The sequence below is a fragment of the Carassius auratus genome, chromosome 42 (genome assembly GCF_003368295.1).
Source record: "Carassius auratus strain Wakin chromosome 42, ASM336829v1, whole genome shotgun sequence".
Taxonomy (NCBI): Eukaryota; Metazoa; Chordata; class Actinopteri; order Cypriniformes; family Cyprinidae; genus Carassius; species Carassius auratus.
Genome location: NC_039284.1, coordinates 12,106,171 through 12,133,353, shown reverse-complemented (window position 1 = coordinate 12,133,353; position 27,183 = coordinate 12,106,171). Strand labels below are relative to the sequence as shown.

The following is a 27,183-nucleotide window of genomic DNA, read 5'->3' as shown; positions in this document are numbered from 1 at the left end:
CTGTTTTGTTTTGTTAAGTTTTAGTATGTAGGAACTTTGAATATTTATCAATAGCCTAAGTTTAGGCTTCAGTTCCTTGGGTGCTGCTTTCTAGAAGTTTCTAAAAAGAAGACATGGAGCCAGTTAATGCTTATTATCAACAATGTCATGGATTTTTTTTTTTTTTACACCGAAATTTCCCTATACACTCATACATTTTGGATTATGAATTTACTAACATATTTATGTTCATAATGTTATTTTGTAAAGAAGAACACCTAGAAAATGGAAGCCCATATACAGCTGAAAATACTTATGACATACAAATACTACTATTAGCTCCAGGGTTATTATTATGAGACAATTTCTAAATTTCAAAAAGGCATCATGAGAATTATTATGCTAACTCATAATAACAAATAATAATAATAATAATAATAATAATAATAATAATAAAGAGATGTACTCATAAATACAAAAAAAGCTTTCTGTTATTATTAGATTCACAATATTATAAAATGTTAACTCCTAATTCCCCGTTTTCTCATTCAAAGCTTAAGTCTAGTCCCAGACTAAAATGCATGTCTGGGTTTTTTTTTTTTTTTTACTAAAAAATAAAAATAAATAATAATAAATCTTGTAGCCTACTGACATATCTTAAAATATGTCAGTGCCTTTGATTAGTCTAAGATGCACTTAGATGGTTTTTCTTCTAAGGCATGTTTATAAAAAATACTTAAATTAGCCTATCTATTTGAACTATGGCCTAATCGTGACTTAATCTAAACCCTGGTCTGTGAAATCCGGCCAATAAGACTTAATATATAATGCAATAACATTTAATGATTTAACCGGCTTCCATAAATCGCAACTGAGTTTGCCAAACGATTCGATTTAAAAAGAATCAGTTCAAATCAATGATTCGTTCACGAATCAAACGAGAAAGAGACAGTCCCGTCCTCAGAGTATCGGAGGTAAGTGTGGGTGTGCAGAGAATCCTGCAAACATTAACCAGGTGGTTTTTCCTCGCACATTTCCCTCTCATTTTCCTCCTCCAAGCTGCGTTGGACATACTTTACTGTGCGTCCCGAGGAATCAAAGTAACTTTACTGGAGCAATGCGGGAGCCGAACACCAGCATCTCCTCGGATCTATAACTCTGAAACCTCCACGAACTCCACTCATGGTCACCGCCTGGCCACACATAGAGCACTTTATAAGAGAGAAATCGACCGACATCACGGGACGGGAGCTTTATAAAACGAGCGACTCTCTGTTTGATCCAGATGGCGGGACACGAATGGGATGATTGGTTTGAACGGGAGGAATTGATCGGGCAGATCAGCGACATCCGAGTGCAGAATCTGCAAGGTAAGAGTGCTGGAGTCATCGGATGGGTAAAACACGATAAATATTCATGTGCAATAACATTGGTAGAGGAAGTAACTCGAGTAGATGCAATGTCTCCATTCAGGTTTCGCTATGAAAAAATACCCGTCACACAGTGTTGCGCTTTAGTGTTCCATGATGGCAAGCCATTTTAACATGCGTTCTTTTATTTTTTTTTGCTCGTACCTCTTTTCTAAGTAACAATAATGTATGCAATAGTGACTAGCATATATATATTATGGTATTACATTTGCTTAAATAAAAATGAACGTAACTTTATAAAACTGAACGTAACTTTTTCAGAAACTATCAAAAATATGCTATTACAAAAGAAGAAAAACACAATGAAAATGAAAAAAAAAATTTACACAGTTGCACAAATGTAACAGGCTCTTCAAATATGCATTTTTCCTAATGTTTTTCAAAGATTCGTTTTCGCTGATCATGGATTCTGAATGCATTGCCACAGATTTCGCGTTTGCTTCGCAGTTCGCAGGGGGGGGGGGGGGGTTGGAGTTAACAGTGATTTACTCTGATTGGATAGTGAGCTTTTGATGGACAGTGGCGCCCATATTGGAAAGCTCTCGCGGTGCTTTATATTACTAAATATGTAAATAATATTTGACCTTCGATCGTCTCAGTCTGTTAAGATGAGCTCTTGTCCTGCAGCTTGAAGTAAGCTTGTGTTACTGAATGACAATAACTACCCGCAACAACTGTTGCACACTGTAACATGAAAAACTTGAATCAGTGTTGTTGGTTACTTCAGTAACACAAGCTTACTTCAAGCTGCCTTGAAGGACAAGAGATTTAAATCTTTGTATAAACTTCTTTACAGGGTAGAACCTGTGTATGAGCTTAAAGTAAATTTCTTTCACTTTGTCTGAAAAATAATTTTTGCGGTAGAAACCAGATTTAATCACCATGAGAGCTTTCAATATGCGCGGCGCACGCCACTGAGTGACGTCTGTACTTCCTGGTCAGAGAGCACCTGTCCATCAAAAGCTCACTATCCAATCAGAGTATATCACTGTTAACCCCGCCCCCACAAGAGGTTTGTGTCAAAACACCACACGAAAAACTGCGAACCAAAAGCGAAATCTGTGGCAATGCTTTCAGAATCCACAATAAGTATGTTTATTTTGGGTTGTTTACATAGACAGCGATTTATATTTACATTCATTTTCAATGACAGCTGGTGAGTTCCAGTAACAGAGGTCATTGCCAATTCTACAGAGTTTACATGTTTAGGTTTTTTAAGCCTCTGACCATGAGTTTTGAGCTTTTGAGGTGACTTGTTATTATTTTAATATGCCGAAACCTATTTGACTTTGAATTAAGACAGATATTAGTCAATTTATGTTCAGGCAAACAATCATCTAGTCAGTATTTGAGCATAAGCTTTAGATGCTACTGGATAATTTACTATTAATAAATAAGTTTATACAATAAGTACAAATAACATAGATACTGGTTAGTTTTAAAGAATAAAGCTTGCCGTAAGTGGACTTTTATTCAGTACTTTGTATGATTATTAACTTAAGGCTGATGATTATAACCATATAATTTTGAGAGTTTGAATAACTGTTAAAAACCAAATTTGTATGTTGTGTTATGGACACGATGCAATACCAATGAGGCACTGGAATACCAGTCTTTTTAATTTTCATAGACAACTTTTTAGTGAAGGGAAGCAAGAGTTATCTGAATATAGTCTGCATGTATTCACCTGCAAAGCAGCATCTGGCCTGCGTGTTTGACGCATAAACAAGAATAAATCATTACCCTGGAAAGAATTGATTTAATGAGCAGGAGTTTTACACACCAGTGATTGTGCATGTTCTCAGCTTTGCCATCAATTACTTTAATGTTCACTGTTAATCACTGCTCAGTGTTGGCCGCTGGCATTTCAGGGCTGTTTTATGTGTTAAGTATTGCAGGTTGCATGACTAAAAACATGTCAAGTGGGGAGAGAATGAACATTCTTTCAGACTGGATGGAAGCCCTTCTGCTCCTGTGGCCTAGTGCTGTTCATTGCAATAAGGATTAGTTTGTAATGTGGCCTGTATAGGGCTTAGTGGTAGAGAAATTACTGTAGAATATAAAAGAAGCACTGCAGAAAACAGATTCTGGAAGCAGATTACATTAACATCTTCTCTTCATTAAAAGAGCAATGCCCTCTGCATTGGACCACTGGAATTTCAGTGCATTGTTCCCACAGTCAGGCCTTTCAGTGCTTTCCAGATAATTGGGATGCAGATTAATCTCAGTGCATGTCTGCCGTAGGTTTGTTTTGAAAAGGAGGCAAAATCCATATCTGTATTAAATGTGCATGTGTGCACACACATTCACACACACACGCTCCTTACCTCATGGTATTACCTCCTCTGCATATTAGAAGTGCACAAAATATCAGTGACTTATACATTATTCAGTGGTAACTTGTGAAATGAAATTATCATCATCAATAGAGATAGTAGAGTTAGAGCTGATAATTGAAGGATATTTGCTGTTTTTGCTAGAGGATTATTTTGAGATCTGTTCATCATGATATGCAAGTGAAACAAATATTCTTCCTTTATTATACTCATTAATACCTTTATCAACAATATAGGACACTTAAAACTAAATAGATATGTATAAAAAGATGTAAATAGAACATACAAACAGATAGGCTAAATATGCTTTTATAGATTACTGTTATGATTATTGGAATTATATTTAGCAAATAATGAAACTGAAACCAAACGCTGTGCTTCTAAGAAAGCATGTGTTTGTATTTCAGGGTTTGGATTTGGTTTGTAAGTGCCATGAAGCAAAATGCTGCTGATGATGGCAGTATTCAGTGCAAGAGTCACATCTGCGAAGTGTTGAACCAAAGCCAGTGTGGGCTATGGTTGAAAAAGTGCAATAAAGTAGAGATCAGTGCGACTATACTCACCTCTCTCTGGATGAAATGGTTTTGGAGTTGTCAAACAGGACAGCTTTTCATATGAAGTGTTGAATGAGAAATTACTGAAGTTCTCCCTCCTCTCCTGCTTCACATGCACACTTGCAGAGCAGGCACTTCTTTTTTGGAAAGCGCTGTTCTATATTAGAAAGCTTTTCAAGAAGAGTTGACCGTAGGGTAGAAGTCTTTGGTATGAGTTTGCAGAGACGTCTGGAAATCAGGACTTTATCTCCCTTTCTTTTCCGTTATTTTGGTTTTCATATCTAATTTTCCTTAGGCAGCTGCAGCAGCTCTGATAACTCACTTTAGCCTCACTTTAAAGTCATCCCTTCTGTTCCCTGTTTATGAATGAAGCATGCTGAAATGATGAAATCTAAGTAGTCCATCCTTGTTGTGTGGCATGTTGATTGGTTCAATGGATAGTTCACTCAAAAAGGAAAATTCAGTCATCATTAGCTCAGTATTTGTTGTCTAAATATCTCCTTTTAGTGTCCTACAGAGGGAAGTTGTACAGGGTTGGAATGACTTGAGGGTGAGTAAATGATGACAGACTTTTCATTTTTGGAAGAACTCAACTAACCCTTCAAAACCCAGCATTCATATGTATTGTCTGATTGGAATCCAATCCATACAATACAATGCACCAGTCTCTGTTCTTTTCAAAAGTGCTTTCCCTGTTGTTTAGCTTCAAACATAGTTCCATATTTTCTTTGTGTTACTTGAGGAGTCCCCTTGAAATATCACTACCATTTCCCACAATTCTCCTTTTTTAGATTTTAGGGATTCTGTTTGTCTCTGGACATCTAGAGCCGAATCATCAGTGAAGGAGAGCCATACTGTAGGTGTACCATTATCTATATTTAGCAGTACTTTCTCCAGCACGCCTGAGCGACTCGCCTGCCTGACACAGGCTGCATGTAAGGAGGATGCAGCTGAGTGCTACAAACCTCTGCAGCTGAGAAATTATGTAAACCTTGTTAACTCTATAGTTTCCAAGACAGTTACTGGCGAATCTCAAAATGGATAACTGCGGGATTGCTTTATTCATGCTTTGCTTATGGGATGTTATAGTCTGCATCAGTTTAGGCTAGGGGTGCTCCGATCACGATCGGCCGATCGTTATGCGCATCTCGTCAGTAAAGCCGGTTTTCTAATCAGCGGTTAATTCCATCAGGTGCATGATTTCACAAAGAGCAGCTGTTACTACACAGAGCCGTTGTTAATAGAGAAGATGCGCAAATCCACGTTCATTTTCAGCGTTTTTTGGTGGATCTTCTCAGTTAACAACGGCTCTGTGTAGTAACAGCTGCTCTATGTGAAATCATGCACCTGATGGAATTAACCGCTGTTAATTAAACGATACAGTTGGTTAAAATTTAATTTAATTTTAATGAATGACGTCGTTCATCATGAAAAGCACATCCATCCTTTACTCTTAAACGTTATATTGCTGGATCATCAACGAGTTGCATAAATGCTACGGGCCTCTGTTATGGTTTGGTCAAAGAGGTTTCTCCATGGCAGATTTGCAAAACTGTCAGTTTTACATTGTTCACTGCAAATTGCTTAGGGAGAGAATCAGGCTCTAATTGCTCTTGCATAAGAGTCTCTTGGTGTCAAGTAGAGTTGGGCTTTTGTGAAAGGCTTAATTAAACTCTTTGGGCTGACAGATAATAGCCATTGTCCAACAATAACACCTCTTCTGCTGATATTCTGAGCTAAGCACTACAGGGCTAAATGCTAACATTTTGTCTTATAAACATATATGCTGTGAGAATATCAGCCAACAGGTTTTTGAATATCTTTTGTAAATTTCTTCATTCACCCACCAACATTAATATGTCTGTTTATTAATTCTGCACATCTGTGATCAGAGGTGAGCTGTTTTCTCTTGACATTGCACAGCCTGAGTAGGTACCTCATTCCCAGTCTAGGGACAGACGTACGATTCATTTGATGTTTGAAGTGTCATTTCCACTCTGAAGTCCTTAAGCCTCTGAAACAAATATAGTTGTGACAATTTAATCCCATTTTTTAAGCATGTAAATGCTTCAGTGTTCACTTCTTTCATGCTGTGAAATGCTTCATATTTCAATTCACATTAGATTTTTATGGGTGAATCTCACAAAACCATTTATTCATTTATTGTTTTACATTTAACAAATTTCTACTACAGTAAAGATATTCTAATAACAATAATGTTTTCTAATGAGAAACACTTGTTTTATGAGCATTTTAATGAAAATTTGGGAGAACAATCTGTTTTAATTAAGAATGTTACAATGCAAAAACTCTATTATTTAGACTAAGGAAAACATTGACATGCTCACAATGGCTGCTTTCAGAGGTTCAGTTAAACTGTAGCATGACTCTGTGACGTTATCCTGTGTTCTATCTTTTAAATGAACACAGTAGAGTTTTTGACCATTTAACTTGTTAATGAAAAGCCCTAAATACATTTCAAAAGACCTTCTTTCGTGTAGCCCCTCTCGTTCCATACATGGGAAATGTTCCTGTTAAAATTCACAATGTCTCCTAAATGCAAGAATGGTTGGTTTTCTGCTGGATGATATCTCACTTGCCAAACCCATTCTTTGCATATTAAGCAAATGACAGTCACATGATTCTGAGTCTCTGTGGATTTATCAGGTGAAGACAGACTGGAAGTAAAGAGTCCTGAATGATAATGAATCTGGTCACTGAAACTTAAGTGATTTTGTTAGTTACTTTATCTGAAATGCTTGCATTTGATTCTCAAAATATTGTTATAAAAAATCATTGTAACATAAGCTATTTGTCCTATGAAGTGAACTTCTGTGGATCTCAAAATGCAAACTTTGGGCAAAATAAAAATGTGTCATGTAATTTTAAGAGATATGTGGGAACATGTATGAGCTATTCATTGGGAACTGAAAATGGAGTAGAGTTTACTTTGTTAAGCAAAATGATTGCAAATAAGCTAATACTTAAAACGTAAAGCATATTTCTAAAGCCGTCTTGTTATAAATTCACTCAGCCCTTGATATAATTCAATATTATTAATTACGGTTGGAACAACTAAATGGTTTGTAAAATACGATAATGAAAATGACTGTTTCATTATTGATTAGTCAGTTTATTCATTAATGATTTCATTATGATTAATTTTGTGTTTTCACAGTGCATAGAGAACCTCCATCCTGAAGTGCTGAAAAATGCATTCCTATGGAAAAAAAAACATTTACTTAATTTTTGCCTGTTAATTTTATACATTTTGGTCACAATTCTCCACAAAATTTTAAGAAAAATAAATATGGAATTTTTGCACAAAGAATTCTTTTTTTAATTACTTTGTTGCATTATGACATTATTTTCCTGACAGTTAAGAACAAACCAATATGTGAACATAATGAACATAATGTCACAATGCAAAATTCATTAGACATTATCATTAGAGCTCGACCGATATGGTTTTTTGGGGGACCAGTGCTGATACCGATATTAGGGAGTAAAAAAAGGCTTATATCAATATATCGGCCGCTATTCTTTATGTTCAGGCTATATTATAGTACAGTATAATTAAAAGTTTGTCCAAACGTGTCCAAACTTTTGACTGGTACTTTATATAGTATACAGTATATAGCCTGCATAAACCGAATATATATACAGTACATAAACCCTTTTTTTTTGCTCAAAAAGTTATAATGATGTGACAAACATAGGCCTAAGTAGTGGAGGCAGGGTATTTAACAATTTAACAATATCCATGAACATGCAGAACATTCAAATTTAAATAGTCTTTTTGCAGTTTTATATTCACAGACATCAAAAATAAGAAAAATGTTATGAAATTCTGCGTTATACAGTAAGTTCTGTTTTATGACTGGATTCTGCGATTCCATCCACATTTTATGCATCGCGGAAATCATAAGGCCCTACTAATGTAGTAAACAAATATCATAAGCTCATTGTGAGAGTAATAGATGGGGACATTGTTGTTTATTTATTTAGCATTGAGTCTCTCCAACCAGGTGATAACATAGCATTAAATCACCATCAGACTCAAGCCACCACTTCACTGCTGTCTATTGGACTGCAGAAAGATACTAACTTTTCAATCTGCTGCATTACTGACTGTACTGACAAACTATGCTGACATCGTGTCTGCACTTCAACAGTACGCAACAAAGCAGCCATTGAAAATCATTTAAATTTCTGTCAGCGCATCATAAATAGAACAAGGCATCAGTTTACTGCCTCCAGTTTAGACAACATCACTGATTATAATGGGTTCTGTTCTACACCAGATGCAAGTGGCGCAGCGCAACAAAATGCAAAATGATTATGTTTTATTTTATTTTGTCGCACCATGTGATGTGATATGACCGATATGATAAGCATGAGTTCTGGGCCGCGGTGTGGCCGGTATAAACACCAGCATCAACTGAGTGGCTGCGATCAGCTCCGGGCGCCTTAAGGCTTTATAGTGCCACAGACGCGTGCCATGATGCACAGATCAGCTCTAGTCTCTGACGTCACTGAATCTGCTGTTAAAAATTAACCATCCATTCATCATATCAACATGCAAAACTAAGAAGTAGAAACATTGCAATGAGACGATCAAATATATGTGCGGGTGAGTGGCGGACTGATAATTTGAAGCAGTGGACTCGGGTGAAGTTTAAAGAGCCACACAGATGGGAAATCAAAAATTACCTGTATTACAGTGTATGATGTAGCTGTCCATCAGTGTAAACAATGTGCAAAGTAATTAAACCAAAATTTATAAAGTTATTGGCTTCTAAAGTAAAGAGTCGACTCTGAATCGCTGAAACGAGTCGTTATAGATTTCAAATCTTTTGCCCATCTCTATGTACGTCACTAGGAACACTTTGCATAATAATCTCCGCCTACCGTGTTGGGAGAAACGGAACTCTGACCTGCCCCACCCCCCCACACACAGACGCTCTGGTTGGTGTGAGAGCATCATGTCGAGGAGACAGTGTGTTTTTAATTGTAAAGGCAAGTTTGTTTTATTTTCACTGCCAAAGAATGAAAATCAGAAGAACCAATGGCTAAAATTCATTTTTACCCCAAAACCAGAGCAGTACAACAAATCCCTTTTGTTGTGTTCACAACATTTCACTGATGACTGCTTTTCTAATCTCGGTGAGTACAGCGGGTTTTTCAAAGCATTTGGCCATAAAAGAGGGTTCATTACCAACTTTATTTAGAACAACGAGCATCTCCGAATCACAACGCGAAGTATGATTATGAAGTTATGTGTTTGTTTTCTCCCGAGCGTCTTATCAGTATGTGTGCTGTCTGCTGCCTTTGTTTGTGCTGATCTTCATTTACAAACATTAAAATGAACTGTAACTCCGTGAATACTCAACGAAGAGACATGAGAGAGATATCTATAGAAAGCTTGACATGTCTACTTTAAAACTAAAGAAGTGCTGCCGAAAACAGATATTCTGTGATAAAGTAATCCATATGAAAACAACGCGATGTCTGTTTTTCACGTCTCCCTTCACTATATCTAATGTGACCACGCCCCCGTGCTGAACGCGCTATTCAGATTCAAACTGAAGCATGCGGCTTGAATACACCCACACAGAAGAAAAAGCAGCGAGACTGTTCAAGTTTTTCATTTTACTGTTTGCTTCGCGGTGAGAGGAATAAGACATAATTCACCCAAAACAGATGCTAATGCATAGTTTACCGTGGAGGTGTGTGCGGAACAACCAATCAAACCTGACTATGTTAGTTGACCAATCAGAACACAGTATGCTACCGAAAGGTGGGGTTTAAGGAAATTGAATCTTTTGGACAGCTTTGTGCGAACCATTTGGGGATCTCTGAGAATTGAGGTAATTTTAAAATGATATTTTGACAAAATGACAATGTTTTTTAACCTTGGATGGATTAAAACCTAATGTACAGGACTTATAAACAGTGATAGGAAACTTAGAATTTTCATCTTACTGGCTCTTTAAGTTCATCTGTGCATCTCTACACTACACTCGCCAATAGCAAACAATGGACAAACTAAAACAATTCAGGAGCATTTCATCTGCGTTATATGTTCTGTAAAAAAATCTGTGGGAAATTCACTGGTACCGATATATCGGGCGACAGGCTGATATTGGCCGATAATATCGACTGGACTATATATTGGTTGGGCTGTAATTAACATAATGCAAATAACTACTTTTTTAATTTAATTTTTTAACACTAGAAATTGCTGCTACAGTAATGATAATTGCTGAAAAATAAAGAGCAGCTTCTTTTAATATCTGATGGAATATTCAGTCAATCAAAGAAAAAATCTGCTATGGTCATACATTTGTTATATGAACAGAATCACAAACAGAACTGCTGGTCACAGCAAAACAAAATAGCTGTGCTAACAAAGATATTTTCATGAAAAGCCACAGCTTTGCTCATGTTGAACCCTCAGATAGTCAGAGTTCAGGCCCGTCTGTCACTCTTGAGTACTCAAAGCTGTCCCACACAACCAGGCAGTGGCCTTTTGTGTTTATGAGTGCTGGCTCTTTGGAGCTGGAAGGTGGCCCCCTCATTAAACAGACACGTCTGTGCAGAAAGATGGAGAGGCCTGTGTTCTTGGCTGGGGCCCCTGGCCTGAAATGCTGGATAGCTCCTTTGGCAAGAAAAAAGAAGTGAAGGCCGTCGTGTTAATGTTCTTTGTGATTTCTACAAAGGGATTGCTTTTGCAGTTTCGAAAAATTGATATTGCTTCACCGAACATCAAAGTCATTATTTAGTTTCATATCTTTTGTATGATTTTATGTAGAACACAAAAGTGTATCGCCTTCTGATATGACAGGAAGTGTTCTTGTGTTCAGAAACTGCTAGATGAGAAATCTAAGGAACATGGTACCATATTTATTTTTTTTTATTTATAAGTATCAGTGGATATTGTATATTTAATGTGTGCATGTGCATTTTTCCTAAATTTTTACATTTAGATTAACTTTACCCTCATCAAACACTTTATCTTTAAAAACACAAATTTTTAGTAAAACTTAATTTAATAATATTTTTTCATACTGTACATTGTAATGTTATCATACTTAAATTATTTTGTAGCTTTTAAACTATATATTTTTTTATGTTTTATTATTTATTAAGTAGTGCAGCAATTTAATTTAAACCATTTTGCAATTATTGATTCACGATTTGGTACATAAACACTAAAACATGTTCAGATGATGCACATGTACATATGTTGGATTAACATAGTATTGTGAAAGGACTCCATTTGTTTTTGGACTTGACAAAACATCTTAAGCACTGTAGGTGATCAAAACTGTTAGTCATGCTGGATCTGGTAATGCAAGAGCAGCCAATAGTAACCAGAATCCTTTGCAAGAATTAACTGTTTATTAGGGCCGACCAGAAAGAACCAGTTCTTGGAAGCCAGGAAATGACAAAACACTGTGTTGTTTCATTAAACATTGCATTAGGCCTGCGTATTTGAATTCGGTAGCCCCCATGTTTCTAGTGAATATAGAAGACGGTTATGAAGTCACATGGAAAACGTAGATAAACATGTAAAATAAAGAAGTGGCCAAGTCGAAACCATTTTTTTTTTTTTTTGTGACAACGTGTAATAACACCATAAATACCTCACAGTAGAGTGCTTTCTTAATAGAAATGATTTTGGCAGATAATTCATTATTCAGAACCCAAGCCAGTGTTTAGATAATGTGACCCCTATAAAATGTCTCCTTAAATTCAGCTAGTGCTAAATTGTGTCAACAAAAATTCAATGTGCACTATTGTGCTGTTGAGTTCTGTATGTATGTGGCAATATGCCTAGACTTCCTGTTAGACTTTTCGTTCATTATTCCATCATGGCATTTGGACCACAGTTATTGATTCTAGCAAATGGAGCCTCTTTATGTTTTGGCAGTGAATATTGAATGAGGAAAGCCATGTCTCCACTCTCCAGTGATATCCCCATCAGGATCTTCCTGTGTACACCTATAGAATCCAAGCTGCCACAAAGGAAGAGAAAACTTGTGAAGAAAACCATTCATCATGAGGTAGATGAGGTAGACGGTGTAATCGCTCTGCCTGACGGATCATATAATCAAGCACAGTCTCGTGGGAGTCTCCCCGACCGCCACCATCTCTCTAGACCAGATGTCTTTTATTTTGAAGAGTGTGCACAAGATACAAAGTAACATGTGTCCTTTCCTCCCAAACATAAAGTAATAGTCACCACTTAGTACCATATTTATGACAGAAAATAGGGTGACCGTATGTTCTCTTTTTCCTAGACATGTCCTGGCTAAATTGGCTAAAATATCTGGTATATAACTTTGTTTTCCTATTGACATGCTCTCTGCAGTCCTCATACATTATATGTACCGTAGATATATTTGCTTTGCTTTGACCATTCTCTGTAGATCCCACCTTGCCATGATTGGTCAATTATGCACAGTGCCTGCACACTATTGGTCAAACTACTTTTCAGTCATTATCTTCAGCAAATATGAAAACAATAGCAAAACAAACCCAAAGTTGGACATTTTGGACAAATTAGAAATCCTGGCTCAGTTAGCTGGTTTTTGAGACAACAGGCTTGTATAATAACTAAAATGAGAAGGATAAAATACAGATCAAGCATCAGTTATAGAACTAATGTGAATCATTTGCTTTTAATGTTTTTATGAAAAAAATAAAAAAAATAATGCAATATTTGTCATTAAGTGCAAGGGCCACCAATTAAGATATAACTGTATCTTAGACAGAACAGCAATAAAGAAGTTTACAAGCAAAACGTATCTGCGGTGAAAGACAAAAATATAGTTGTGTCAGTCTGGGATTTGCATAAACAGTTTATGATTTTTTACGATATAAGAAAAGTTTAAGGCATTTTCTTGATGTTGTGAGCATATTAAGTATAATTGTGTGTGAGTGTGCATATTATAATGCCTTCACTGATTTATTGTGTACTTGATATACTTGCCGGGCTAAACTGCATTGCTCCTCTAGAGCACAATTGTGGTAGTTTTTTTTACTAGCCTAATCATAGTTTTGCTTTGCACAATATGTATAATGTTTATTCTTCATGTCAGCAGTACACTTACAGCATTTGGGTTTTAATGATGTTTCTACAAGTGTCAGTGCATTATTAGTGTTATAATGCAAAGATAAGCACAAGTTGTCGTTGGCTGCTCATTAAATAAAACTGCTCAGGTTTGCCGTTTATGGGCACTGGTCATTCCACATTGACTGTAATGTTCATGTTCTGTTTGGCTTTTGTTGCAATGGCGTGCTCACAAGTGAGCAATTGTTTCAGGCTACGTGTGATTAATGACATGGAGCTGCTGTTTTAGGTGAAGCTACCTCTTGCCGTTTCATCAGTATGCATCATTTACCTCCGCTGACGTGATGCTGTGTTTTTTGTTTCTCTTCCAGTTGAGAGGGAGGTGGTGCAGAAGAGAACATTTACCAGATGGATGAATCTACATCTCGAGAAGGTCAGTAAGAATATATTTGGATCCCATGAACCTAGTAGAAGGAGTTTATAGACTTCAGATGTTCAGATTTTCCTCGTGGTGCACAGATCAAGCCTTCTTTGTGCTTGAAACATGTAGCCTACTACAAACAGGAAATGTTTACATCTGTCTCTCTGCTGAATTATTAATGAAGGAAATTGAAATTGTAATTTCTTAGCATTAATTATGCATGAGTAGAAACATTAACCTAAATTGTAGGAAGAAATATCAGGGGAGATAGTGGTTTAAATGTATTACTTTATTTATTTATTTTTTTATAAAATTGGAGCAAAATACAATTTTACTTACAAAAAGTTAATTACAACAAAATTGAGTATTAAAACGAAGGATAATAGAAAAAAACTTACATAATTGTCACAAAAACATTTTATTTATATATATTGTTCATTATAAAATAAATTTTCAATTTTGTTAAATTATACATATTAAATACTTTACATGTCCTATACATATGCATATTAAATAATATATTTTGTGTGTGTTTGTGTATATATATATATATATATATCTTTATTTTACCCTCTGAAGCTCCCTTTTACAACTTTTACTCTCAGATTTCTCCTCCTCCTTTTATTAGTTACCACACACACACATTTGAACACAACAGTAGGGTGACTTATTTAAGCCTGCTCTTTTATTTTCTCTGCCAGCCCTCCGCTGGTCTTCTTGTGATGTATACAGCTTATAGATTGTATTTCTGCCATTCTTCAGAGTCTCATAATACTGACTGAAAACACTCAGCGATGAATCCTTTGTTTTCATACACAATGTCACTCTATTCTGTGACCCCAAGTTTGGCTTTTTCTCAAAACTTCGACCCACGATTGAACAATTACACTTTGTCTGTTCTGTTTTGGTGGAAAATTTCACCCTTAACCCTCCAGTTCCACTGTTGTCCCATCATATCCTTTTTATTCTTCCGAGAAATGTTATTATTGAAGAAGAGTGGGATTTTACTCAATATATACATACACATGTTGGCTTGTTTTAAATCACAAACTCTGTAAAAAAAATAATTACCCCGAAGGAAACTTTTGCTGTATCAACTTTGTTTTAGTTTCTAAAATTTCACTTTTTTTTCTCTTAAAAATAAACCTTACTTTTGACCTAGATTAAGAATATATCTGAATATTTAATTACTATTTTAGTTCATATCAAAATATCTGACTACTGATTTTTTTACGGGAGAACAATCTGACAAGCATTTGATCTTTTGACTTTTAGGACAACAATTTTTTATATATATTATTACATGATATTTGGATTTCCCCTCTCTTTTTAGATTTATATATTTATGACAGAAATATAATCTTTCTTTTTTACAAGAAGTTTAAATACTGAACTGCATGTGTTTTTTTTGCTGTGCAGTGCAACCCACGTCTGGAGGTGCAGGATCTGTTTCGTGATATCCAGGATGGGAAGGTTCTAATGGTTCTACTTGAAGAACTCTCAGGATGCAAATTGGTGAGAATCTTTTCAGTAGATTTTCTGAGTCATATTACTTCATCTGTTCCATGAATGACTAAGAAAATGCTGACCTTTGACCTTCTAGCTGCATGGCTTTAAGCCATCCTCACATCGTATTTTTAGACTCAATAACATCGCCAAAGTATTGACATTTCTGGAAGAAAGAAACGTAAGTATGGTTTGAGGCCACACACCTTCACAAAAAGCAAATAAAACACCCTGAATGCTTTTCCTGAAAGTGTGATACATCTGTTACTGGTTGTAGGTGAAATTAGTCAGCATCGATGCAGCAGATGTCGCAGATGGGAATCCATCCATAGTTCTTGGACTTATCTGGAACATCATACTGTTTTTCCAGGTAGCGTAATCTTGTTTTCTACTCGCGTGTTTCTTTATTTCTACATTTTGATGGTTTTGCATTTGAATTAGATCACATTTAATTGGCTTTAGTGGGGTAAATAGTTTTGCAGTGAGTAGTTATACAGCACTTAAGAGTCTTTTCTAAGTGTCTGTGGGTAACAGTGATGTCTAATTGGACCAACGATTGAATATGCACTTTCTGAAAATGTTGGGAATCACAAAATATTGGATTAGGGTCCAAATGTGAACTAATCGCGTCTAGAAACAGAGCAACTCTCTTATCACTTATGTCTAGTCAGTTTTTAGGTAGGACCAAAGAGTTTACTTAGCAGGATTATAGGAAAAGCAACCACGCAGAGTAAATGCTCATCATCTTTTTTTCAGTAATGACCTGTTTGTATTACAGATCAAGGAACTCACAGGGAACATTAAGAGTCAGTTCTCATCCTCGTCCAGCCTGTCATCCATACCCACCAGCTCAGATTCAGACACTTCCCACTCCAGCTCGCCTTCAGATAAGAGAAAGTCCACCATTGCTCCAAGAGGTCATGGAAGGGTGATCAAGACCCTCCTACAATGGGTCCAGAGACGTACTAGGAAGTAAGAGATTTTAGTGACCACTGGGATTTATATTCAATTAATCTATTAGAACTGGCTAGATTTAGGAACTGTTGTTGGTTTAGAGAATCGCTTGATGCTTTGTTCTTCCAGATATGGAGTTGCTGTGCAGGACTTTGGAAAGAGCTGGACTAGTGGTCTGGCTTTCCTTGCTGTGATTAAGTCAATTGACACTAGTTTGGTGGATATGAGGAGGGCTCTGCTCCGAACGCCAAGAGAGAACATTGAGGAAGCCTTCAGAACAGCTCACTACAGTCTTGGCATCCCAAGACTCCTAGAACCTGAGGGTAAATATCAAAGTGTTGAATGATTTACAGTGGCCTCAAAACAATGAAATCACACATAAAAATTTACAGATGTGATTGGAACAAAGTAGCATCGGCAAACAAAAGATGCTAGAACTTTTCTCCAAACTAAATTAGATTTTTTTTCTTCATTTTTTATTTTTTATAATTTTTTCTAATACCTTTTAACCAGCTGATCTCAAGGTAATATTTAGTAAACATATGACTGCAGTTTATTCTTTATTCCTGTACCAGTTGGGATTGTTATGATATGTTTCTTTTTGAAAGAAGGAATTCTTTTTTTTAGGATTCTTTGATCAGTATATTTTTTGGGGATATTTTAATGAATAGAAAATTCATTAATAGCTTTATTGATCCTAAATTTAGTTCAGTTTGTGTTCTCTTTCTTTAAAATATAATTATTGTATTTTAAAATGTATCAAATAATTGTAACACATGACTAAGACAACCAATGAACCAATCACAAAGCAGAACAAAAACCATGGCTGCGTTCAGCCCCGAAAAAACAGTGCAAATCGTTTTATAAACAGAAATGGTGGTGCGTTGAACAACCTGTTCTGATGACGAGTTGCAACTAAGATGAGAAGGCCATTCTTTGTATTCTTTTTCGGAGCCTGATGAAATCAGTATAAATACTTTTTTAATAATGCAAAATCCATTTGATGTTACAGTCAGTGCCCTTGCCATCCAGATTGAAACAGAACATCCCAATCGAGAGAAGGATGGAAACTGTGGTTCCTAATTATTGTGATCCTACATTTACCTCGCATTTCAGGATGGAAAGACAAAATATTTCAGGTTAATCCATTTCCTAGACTGTGTTATGATCTATATGACCTTGTTATTTTTATTGTAAATATTAGGCTTATAAATATTACCGATCACTGTTGTTGTGCTATGTAATTGTAATATTTACCATTATATAATCAGAGGACTAAAGAAAGGTTTATTAAAGTGTCACTCCACAATAAAATAGCAAAATATATAAATATGTATAGTATTTTTATGTTACATTATTAATCGGTGTCTAGCACACATTCCTAAGGATATAATATGGACCAGAAAACATTGCAATTACTAAATGATATTTAGACAAACTTAAAGAAGTTCCAGATCTATACATGTGCTCTTATTATTTCAGATATTTTGCCTTTAATGTAATTAAACATCTGCAAACAATATATTTGCTCTTGTGTATTTATTTTTATGTTAATTACATTGTGCAAGCTGTCTCTTTAATATATGCGTGGTTTATATACATGTTGCTGCTGATTGGGCTAACTTTTTTGACACACCCACCAAACATGAGAAAACATATCTCAAACCGCATTGCACACCAGTAATATAAAATATCAATTTTTATTTTATTTTCTAAATTGCACTTCTGCTGTCCCTTGAGTTCTATAACTCTGCATTGTGTACTGCAAATATTGGCTCTTATAATAAAAAACGTATAATGGTGTTTGTTTGCTTGTTGCTTTGAATAGTGTTTGGAAAGTGTCTGCTGAATGAATACATTTAAATGTAAAATAAATAGCACTTGGTTTGATATTGATATATATTGGTTATATAATAGAAAAATATGAATATAGAAATAAAAATAATATTGAAGTGAGGCTGAAGTGTCCAAATTCTTTTGGAGCCACTGTATTATGCAACAAAATATATCTTGGCTACTTTCCATTTGCCATAGCTTTGTTTTGTTTAGCTATTGAAATGCATTTGCACAGTTGAATTAAAAATGATGTGGTTTTTCAGATGTGATGCTGAATCCTCCTGATGAACAGTCCATAATGATCTATGTGTCACAGTTTTTGGAGCACTTTCCTGGATTCGAAGAGGTAGGAATGTTTCAGTGAATTACATCATCACATCAATATACCGTAAGTCTTGTACATCTTAACTTAATGTGCTTTGTTTTCTCCAGGATGACACGTCAGATATTCTGGAGCGAAACAAAGCCAGCGCTCGAATGAACGAACCTCCTGTTCGGAATGGAGTACAGAGGAAACGGGAGTCTTATATGGTCAAAAAAGACGTGGTTCAGCCGCCACCCAAGATCTTCATCTCTTCAATGTCTGAAGATCGTGAGCCGATCACTTCCCCAGTTTTTTCACACAGCCCTGAGGACAGACCTTGGACGAGTGATGAGTCATCGGTCGGATCAAGTCCCAGTCCTGCAAATGACAAGCCACTCTTGGACTTGAACGCAGACGCGTCCACCACTGGCTTTACACAACCGTCGTTCTCGGATTCCTCTGTCAACTCGCCAGACTCGTGGAGTGAGATACTTAGCGAGACTACTAACCCCCACTGGATCAATGAGGATCCAATAAACGAGAGCAGTACTGCTGGTACTGTTGAAGTGACCTCAGATTTAGGTTCACCATTTTCACCAGAGAGCACACCGGAGAATCATTTGGACCGTGAGCTTTTCATAGATGAGGGCAACTATTCCCTGAGCTCCATGGATAGTTTACATGCCAAATCCACTGTGCAATCTGAAGAGGACAATGCTTACAAATACATCTTAGATCTGAAAGAAGAACAATCTGCTAATAATTTGCCCAGTGACGGCATGAGGAATAAATCAGATGCAGAATGTTTAGAACGAACCGAAACCAATTCTTTGGAACACCACGAACAAGTCAAGCCATCCTCTGATGATTCTTCGTGTTTGGAAAGTGACTCAGGATACTTTCAGGATAATAAGGAAGCCATGCCAGCTCAACCTGAGGATGAGAGTCTTCTCACTTCCACTGGTGATGAAGAAGTGAGTAGAGTTCAGGAATCCGAACCTTTTCAGGACAATGTTGAGTCTTTCAATAAAGAAGCCATGCAGAGGGACACTGTCGAATTGACGGATGGACCTGAGGAGAAGCCTTTCATATTTGAGGATGACAATGAATGTCCAGTTCTACAGTACGAGAGGGTTTCTATATCAGGAAGTGAGGAGGATATTTTACTGTGCGCTGATCTGGCTGAAGAACCAACAGAGGAACCAAGCAAAAACCTTCTTAATAGTAATTCTGAAACCAACGAGAACAGTGACCTCCATGATACGGAACAAGAAGATGTCATGGAAAGTGAGGTGAGGGACGTGGCATTTGAGGAGCCAGAAGAACCTATGTTGAATTGGAGCCAAAAAGAAGTTGATGTTCCTAATGAAGATCCAGTGTGTTATATGTGTGGAGTGCCAGTGGTGAAAAGCTCGGCTGAATCAAGCGAACAGGGTGACGAGAGTCCGTCCCATTTAAACTCAATTGAGAAGGACTGTAATTCAGACTCAAGACATTTCAGTGAATCAGAAGCAGGTGTAATCTTTGAGGACAATCCAATGGAAAAGAACAATGAATTAACCGGAACTGTAAGTGATCTCAAGAATGAGTCAAGAGAGTTGGACGACTCAAGGAGGATAGAGTTTTCTCACAATACAACTGTTGAAAGCCAGGCTCAGATTTCAGACAATACAGTGCCTGGAGGGGCCAAGGATAACAGACCCGAATCAGTAGTGGACTCCCACTCTAGTGTTCTGTATTCAGTCACTGAGGCCTTTGTGGAGCCTCTTTCTGAAGCCAACAGCCATGATGGAGAAAACAACTCTAGACCGTCCCAAAGCCAGCACAGACAGCATCCAGAAGTGTCCAGTGCTGAAATACCAAATGAAGAGGAAAGCACCTTTGAGGACTCAAAGATTACTATTAGGGTCCGTGGTTACCCTGAAAGAGGTCCCGCAGAGCTACGTCTGTCCCTCAGCATGACTCCGCTTCAGCCAGCACCTCCCAAGCGCTCACTTACTGAATCAGATACGGACACCGAAGACGCTTCAGAAGACCATAGCAAGGGATTCAAGTCGAGAAAGGTTATTTTTCATTCTCACTTTCCTTTGGCCTAGAAAACAAGGCACAGTTTAATGCACAGACTGACCTACAAACAAAAGCAGTGGTATCTATATAATATGAGCTCTTTCACAGGGTCACAAACTCCTTTTCCAAATGTAGTTCACTTGAGCACATTACTCCGAGTGATCTCCTGCTTTAATGATCCGTTACAGTTGCTATCGAGTCCTTTGAGTATAGACCAAATATTCAGAGCCAAAAGAACTAATACTGTATTCATTCTCCTATCTAGCATCCTTTTGATTCCCAATTAAAGACTGATAGTTGAGACGAACTATGAAAGACAAGACAAGTTCCTTCACATAACTTGAAGGTTAACATAAAATTGGGTTCAGTTCCAGTGCTTTGTGTGGCTTTTTTGGAGCCACACATGCTCTTACTGTACATATTGAGCGGTGGTGCTCATATCGGTAGTGTTGGATTAAAGGGTTAGTTCACCCAAAAATTATGTCATTAATAACTCACCCTCATGTCGTTCCAAACCCGTAAGACCTCCGTTCATCTTCAGAACACAGTTTAAGTCCGAGAGCTCTCTGTCCCTCCATTGAAAATGTATGTACGGTATACTGTCCATGTCCAGAAAGGTGATAAAACATCTTCAAAGTGGTCCATGTGACATCAGAGGGTCAGTTAGAATTTCTTGAAGCATCGAAAATACATTTTGGTCCAAAAATAACAAAAATTACGACTTTATTCAACATTGTCTTGTCTTCCGGGTCTGCTGTGAGCGCGTTCATGACGCTGCTTATGTATGATGCTGCTGACGTGTTTTCTGGTGCACCCAATAACAAAGATAACATGTCAGCAGCGTCATGTATCAGCATGTACATCAGCGTCACTGCAGTGTTATGAACGCGCTCACAACAGACCCGGAAGAGAAGACAATGGTGAAGGTGGGATAATGAGGGTTTCATTAATGACATACTGTAAGTTTTATTTTTGAGTAAACTAACCCTTTAAGTCTGGTTCAGGGAATTTCTCTATTCTCTCTCCTTTTTCTCCATCTTACCTTTTTTAATAAATGTGGAGAGAAAAGCCAAAATAAAAAACAATAGTGGTTGAAATTCTGATATATATTGAATATAAATGGTATATATTTTTCATAGTTCATATAAACTATCACTCTGTCTATACTATACTAACTTTAAAAAGGGATTGGCAAGTTTTTTGTTTGTTTTTGCTTTATTTTTATTTAATCAAAAACACTGTAAAATAATGTTTTGTGGTGAAATATTATTACACTTTAAAATAACTCTGTTCTAATTAAATTTATTCTAAAATCTAGTTTATTCCTGTGATGGAAAAACTGAATCTTTAGCACCCATTAATTCAGTCTTCAGTGTCACATGATCATTCAGAAATCATTTTATATGCTTATTTGGTGTAAATGAAACGGCTATGGAAACCGTGATACATGTTTCAGGATTTTTTTTTTTTTTGATGAATAGAAAGTTCAAAAGAAAACATGTATTTGAATTTATAGAAATCGGTGACATTATAAATGTCTTACTGTCACTTTTGATCCAATTAAGCAAAATTGCTTAGTAAAATATAAATAATTTTGCCTTTTAGTAATTCAAGTTCTTGAAGTCATCACAGTTGATGAATTACAAAAGTGTATTTTCAATATCTTGGGCTTGTATTTTGGATATTGAACTTAAGTCTTGCATTATAGATTCACTATATTCTACATGTGTCCATCTAGGAGAGAACGGGATCCGTGCACATCCAGGAGCAAAACCCATTTGACAGGCACCCAGGAGAATGGGGCGCAGTGGAGCCTGATTCACCAGCTGAGCATTGTGAGCTCATAAAGACAGATGACGACCTGACCAGCGCTGGTGCCAGAGAAAACAGTGGGGCTCTGAGGTACGGCTCTATTAATAGCACGTGCCACAGCGGAGTATTATGTTTTCTGAAGGACGTGACTTCATAAGCCTCTTAGATCCATTGCAAATTGCCTTAAATGTACTTAATGTCTAGTTTGAAAACTTTGGTGGTTGGTGAACAAGTCATATCCATTCTAGATGAATGATGCAAACGTTTTTTATCTTACAGCATGGTGTGATAATGTAAAAATGTGTTTTCCCTTAGAGCTGATTGCAGTCATGAAATGTACTTTTTTTGGCCTAGATTATATCTGTCATGAATAAATTAGCTTAATTGTAACTTAGCTCCATGTATGGTTTCTTAAATATCAGTGAGGCATATGAAATGTGTTTCATCAGCCATAACAAATTTGTCATTCTCTTAAAAGGGAAGGAGCTGTGACGGATGCATACCAACCTTTGACTACTATACACTTGAGAAAGGTCATTGACATCACCGAATCAAAGGTCTGTTAATGCAAGAGGTATTGTTAGTGACAATAAAAAGCATAGACTTTAAAAGATTCAAGCTGTATCTAGGGACGAGAATATTATAGTGACTCGTGGATGGGCTCTTTTGACTTTTGCCAGTAAATAAGGCCCAGAAAACCCTAGAAACCACATTGCAATTTGCTAAACAATAGTCAGAACACCTTAGCAACCACGTAGGAACAAACTGGCAACCAAAAATCTTATGAATTATTATCATCAGAGTCATCTCTATTCCCGGGGTTTGTGACATTGTTCCTGTTTGTGCCCTCAAATCTTACAGCCTTGTTAATGATATAGAAGTATTCTTTTTATTTTTTTTGAAAGAAAGTCATATTTTTATTCAGCCAGGATACCTTTAATTGAATAAAAGAGACAATAAAATATTTATAATGTTACAGAAATAATATGTTTGTAACATTTTGCTGTCATAGTCATAGTTTCCACAAAAATATTAACTGTTTTCAACATAATAATACGAAGAAATGTTTCTGTAATATAAAAAATATAAAACAGTTATTTTAAATTGTAATAATATTTCACAATTTTACTGTATTTTTGATTACATAAATGCAGCCCTGGTGCACATAAGAGACTTCTTTCAAAAACATTTGAATAAATCTCACTGATTTCAAACTGTTAAACGATGGTGTATATAACTATCTCAGCTTGCAGTGTAAGTGTCCAGATGTACATTTACATGTTCTTTGATTTCAGTCTGTTGTTTTCTTTTTACTAGGGACAAAATGGGAAGGCCTTAGACGGCAGCAAAGAGCACAGTACCATCATAAATAAAAGGTAACTAAAACTACATGTTCGTACTGAAGATTGGTTTAAATAAACCTAATCTTTTACTAAGTTATGAAACAAAATGTTGTAATGCAATACAAACTCTTGAATCCATGATTCAGCCTGTGGTGTGGTATTATTGTTATTATCTTATCTTACAGAAACAGTCAATCCCATTTTCCACCCTAACCTCATGCAGTGCAGCAGTTGTAGTTTTAAATGACTCGGTGCACTTGAGGGCATTAAAACTTGCTTTGGCAAACACTTCTATCCCTGTTTTATTAGACCTTGTTTTTGTGTTTGAATTGTTCAGACTGGGTGTCATCTTTGTACCTGTAATCCTCAAATGTAAGATGCTTTGTGTTGTCAATGGCAGACTTGCAGTGATGTACTATAATTGAGTAAACCATTTACAGCAACAGTAATTTAAGAAAGACGGAAGCACAATGTGATAAACACTCTGAAATTGTTTTTGCACAGAAATGCACAGTAATTTTACATGACGTTTACTTGACTTGAAAAGTTTCATTTTGACAAGTCACATGACAAGCACCTCTCCCAATGCTGACATTTTTTATTGGAATCACAGTGCAAGATGATTCATCAATATTTTGGTTTGTTTTCTTGGAAGAGAAAGACTGTACAATTGAAATGTGTATATCAGCTGAAGATTAATTTAGTCAACTTTTAGCAGGGCACTAGCATATAAATTAGGTTCAAATCTAATAGACACAGACTAAATGCCAAAAAACTCAATTTTGATTTTATAGGGCATTTAAAGGAATAGTTCACCCAGAAATGAAAATATGCTGAAAATGTACTCACCCTCAGGCCAGAGATTTAGATGAGTTTGTTTCTTCACCAGAACAGATTTGGAGAAATTTAGCATTACATAATTTGCACACAGTGGATCTTCTGCAGTGAATGGGTGCCGTCAGAATGAGAGTCCAAACAGCTGAAAAACATCACAATAATCCACAAGTAACCCTAATGACTCCAGTCCATCATTAAATGTCTGAAGTAAAAAGCTGCGTGTTTGTAAGATCTTGCATTAAGATGTTTTAACTTTCAAATTTTGTTTCCAGCCAACATGTGTCAATAATCCATAATAATGCTTCCTCCAAAGTCATACATTTGTTTAGAACTGTTTTTTCTTTTCTTTTTCTTTTTCGCTTGTGCATATTTCTATCTTGATTCAGACTTTTTCCCTGCAGAAAGTAATATTATAGATAAAGGACTTGTATTTTAGTCTGAAACTGGAGTCGTGTGGATTATTGTGATGTTTTTATCAACTGTTTATCTCTAATTCTGACGGCACCCATTCACTGCGCTTGTGAACAAGTGATGTAATGCTACATTTATTCTGATGGAGAAACAAACTTGTCTACATTTTGGATAACTGGTAAATGGATTTTGGCAAATGTTAAACAAGTTTACATTTTTGTGTGAACTAAAGGCTTATTTAAAGCACAAGGGGGAAATTCTAATCTGATAGCTGTAAAAATAAATTTGACTTGAATAATACTTTGTGCACTCTTTCATTTCATTACAGCTCGGAGAGCAAGATTGCTGCAAGCTCTGAAAGCACAACCTTGTATGACCTTGTCTACATCCTTTTGGCTGCTTGGCTATTTGTGTACTGCCTTCTTGTGCTGCCTCAGATTGACTCAAGAACGCTTCCTAAACTCCTCTTCAACATAGATGAGTGACTGCAATATTAACACACAAGACAATGAATTCTCACACCTACAACTCTGATCACGTCCTTCTAGTTAAGGAATAATTCACCTGAAAATTAAGGTACAGACATTCTGATAAAGATTTCATTTATGTTCAGTGGAACATACATGAGGGTGAGTAAATGATGACAGAATGAATTTTCTTCGTTTGAGTATTTTTGAGTGAACTATTAACATGAACCAGGAATAAATAAAAAAGTTTGAAAAATTGGCCATGTTGATCAGCTTAGGTGCCTTTCTATTTCCTTTCACACATGCACACAAAGAAAAAGTGTTTTTTCTCTTTTAGATGGAGGGTTTTTGTTTTCGGTCAACTTTTAACTGGGTAATATTTGGATGCATTAGGTGCACATGCAGCACAATTACATAACAGATATACCAGATTATTTATAATGCTTCTGAAGAACATGCTTTTTGGCCTTCTATTTTGTTTGTGCATACACTATATGAAGAAAAAGTATCTGTCAGACTGTGCAGCTGTTTGTTTAATGTAAGAGAAGGTATTTGGTATGCTTTAAGCTATTATGCTATGAGATTTTGAATGTATTTTTTTTAAGTGATCACATTAGATATACCCCTTTATTTTTTGCGTTATATAGTAAAAATGAAGGCTTTTCAGCACAGCATGCTTTGATTATATTCCAATTACATTTTTGATAAAATAAGGTCAGGGTATTATGGTATTAAGAAATATCATATAGGGCTCTCTTAGTTAAGGGACACTTTAACATAGTATCAACAGCACTTTTTTTAACTCAAGAAAAGAACTGCCAAAGATTCAGTTAAAGATACTGAAACCTATCCCCAACACAGTGAACAAATTATGAATTAGCCTATTATTTTAGTAATAAATCCTGCACTTACAGTATATTTTATGCAAACTACAAAATGCAAGAGCACACAAAAATCTATCACATTTATTGGTCATTTTACACATTTATAAATACAATATATTGACTGAATTTGTCATATTTTGGACGCTGAAGGTTTTAGTGGTGGTTTTTAGGTCTTTGGGCTGGTATAAATCCTAAAACTGAAGGATTTAATCTGAACCTGTGAGGCCTGTAATATGTTGTAAAAAAAAAAAATAAAATCTTATATTTTCTTAAATTGTAAGCTGATATTTACAGTAAAGAGCACAGACTGGCTGCATGATCATAGCAAATAAAAGTGAACTCTGGACAAAACCAGAATGTTACTGCATCCTGATTTATTTCTAAGCAAAATATGTCCAATATTGCAAACAAGCCAAACTTTCTGCATGAGAATGTGTATGGAAAGTAACTTGTGTCTTTAACATTTTTAAAAGTCACTAAGTGTATCCATGTCCTGCTTTTGTAATGAAAATTGTTACATTTTCATGTTTAAATGCACTGGAGTGCAATAAATGATATATCATTTGGTTGCCATAACTGTTAATTGTGTGTTTTAGCATGTCCTAATTTTATACATTTATTATTTTTATTGCTTAAAGGCAAGAATAAAATTTAGATTTTAATATTTACTTTATGTTCAGTGTCTATGACTATTCATAAACAGAGCTGGGTAGATTACTTTGCAAATTATAATCTGTTACTGATTCAAAATTACAAGACAAAAAAAGTATTTTAGCAATGTAATTAGTAATGTTACATTATACATTTTAGTAATGTGATGATAATATGATCTGACTTCTTTTAGATTACTTTTAACCTAACTCATCACTTTGATTTAAAGACAATCTTGTGCCATAATGATTTTAATATAATGTAAATGTAAATATATGAAGAGTTAGTTGTTATTAACAACATGAAGTGCAT

At 35.9% G+C, this 27,183-nt stretch overlaps 1 protein-coding gene across 1 annotated transcript; it reads left to right on the top strand.

Annotated features, from left to right (window-relative positions):
- Nucleotides 1-930: 930 nt before the first annotated feature.
- On the top strand, nt 931-26,513 carry LOC113060668 (calmin-like). The gene is made up of 13 exons (XM_026229780.1): nt 931-1,349; nt 13,750-13,811; nt 15,219-15,314; nt 15,403-15,486; nt 15,583-15,675; nt 16,084-16,277; nt 16,389-16,582; nt 18,359-18,441; nt 18,528-20,462; nt 22,205-22,368; nt 22,757-22,835; nt 23,596-23,654; nt 25,198-26,513. Exons 1-13 carry the CDS (start codon nt 1,265-1,267, stop codon nt 25,352-25,354), a joined length of 3,285 nt encoding a protein of 1,094 aa, XP_026085565.1. The 5' UTR covers nt 931-1,264; the 3' UTR covers nt 25,355-26,513.
- The last annotated feature ends 670 nt before the right edge of the window (nt 26,514-27,183 follow it).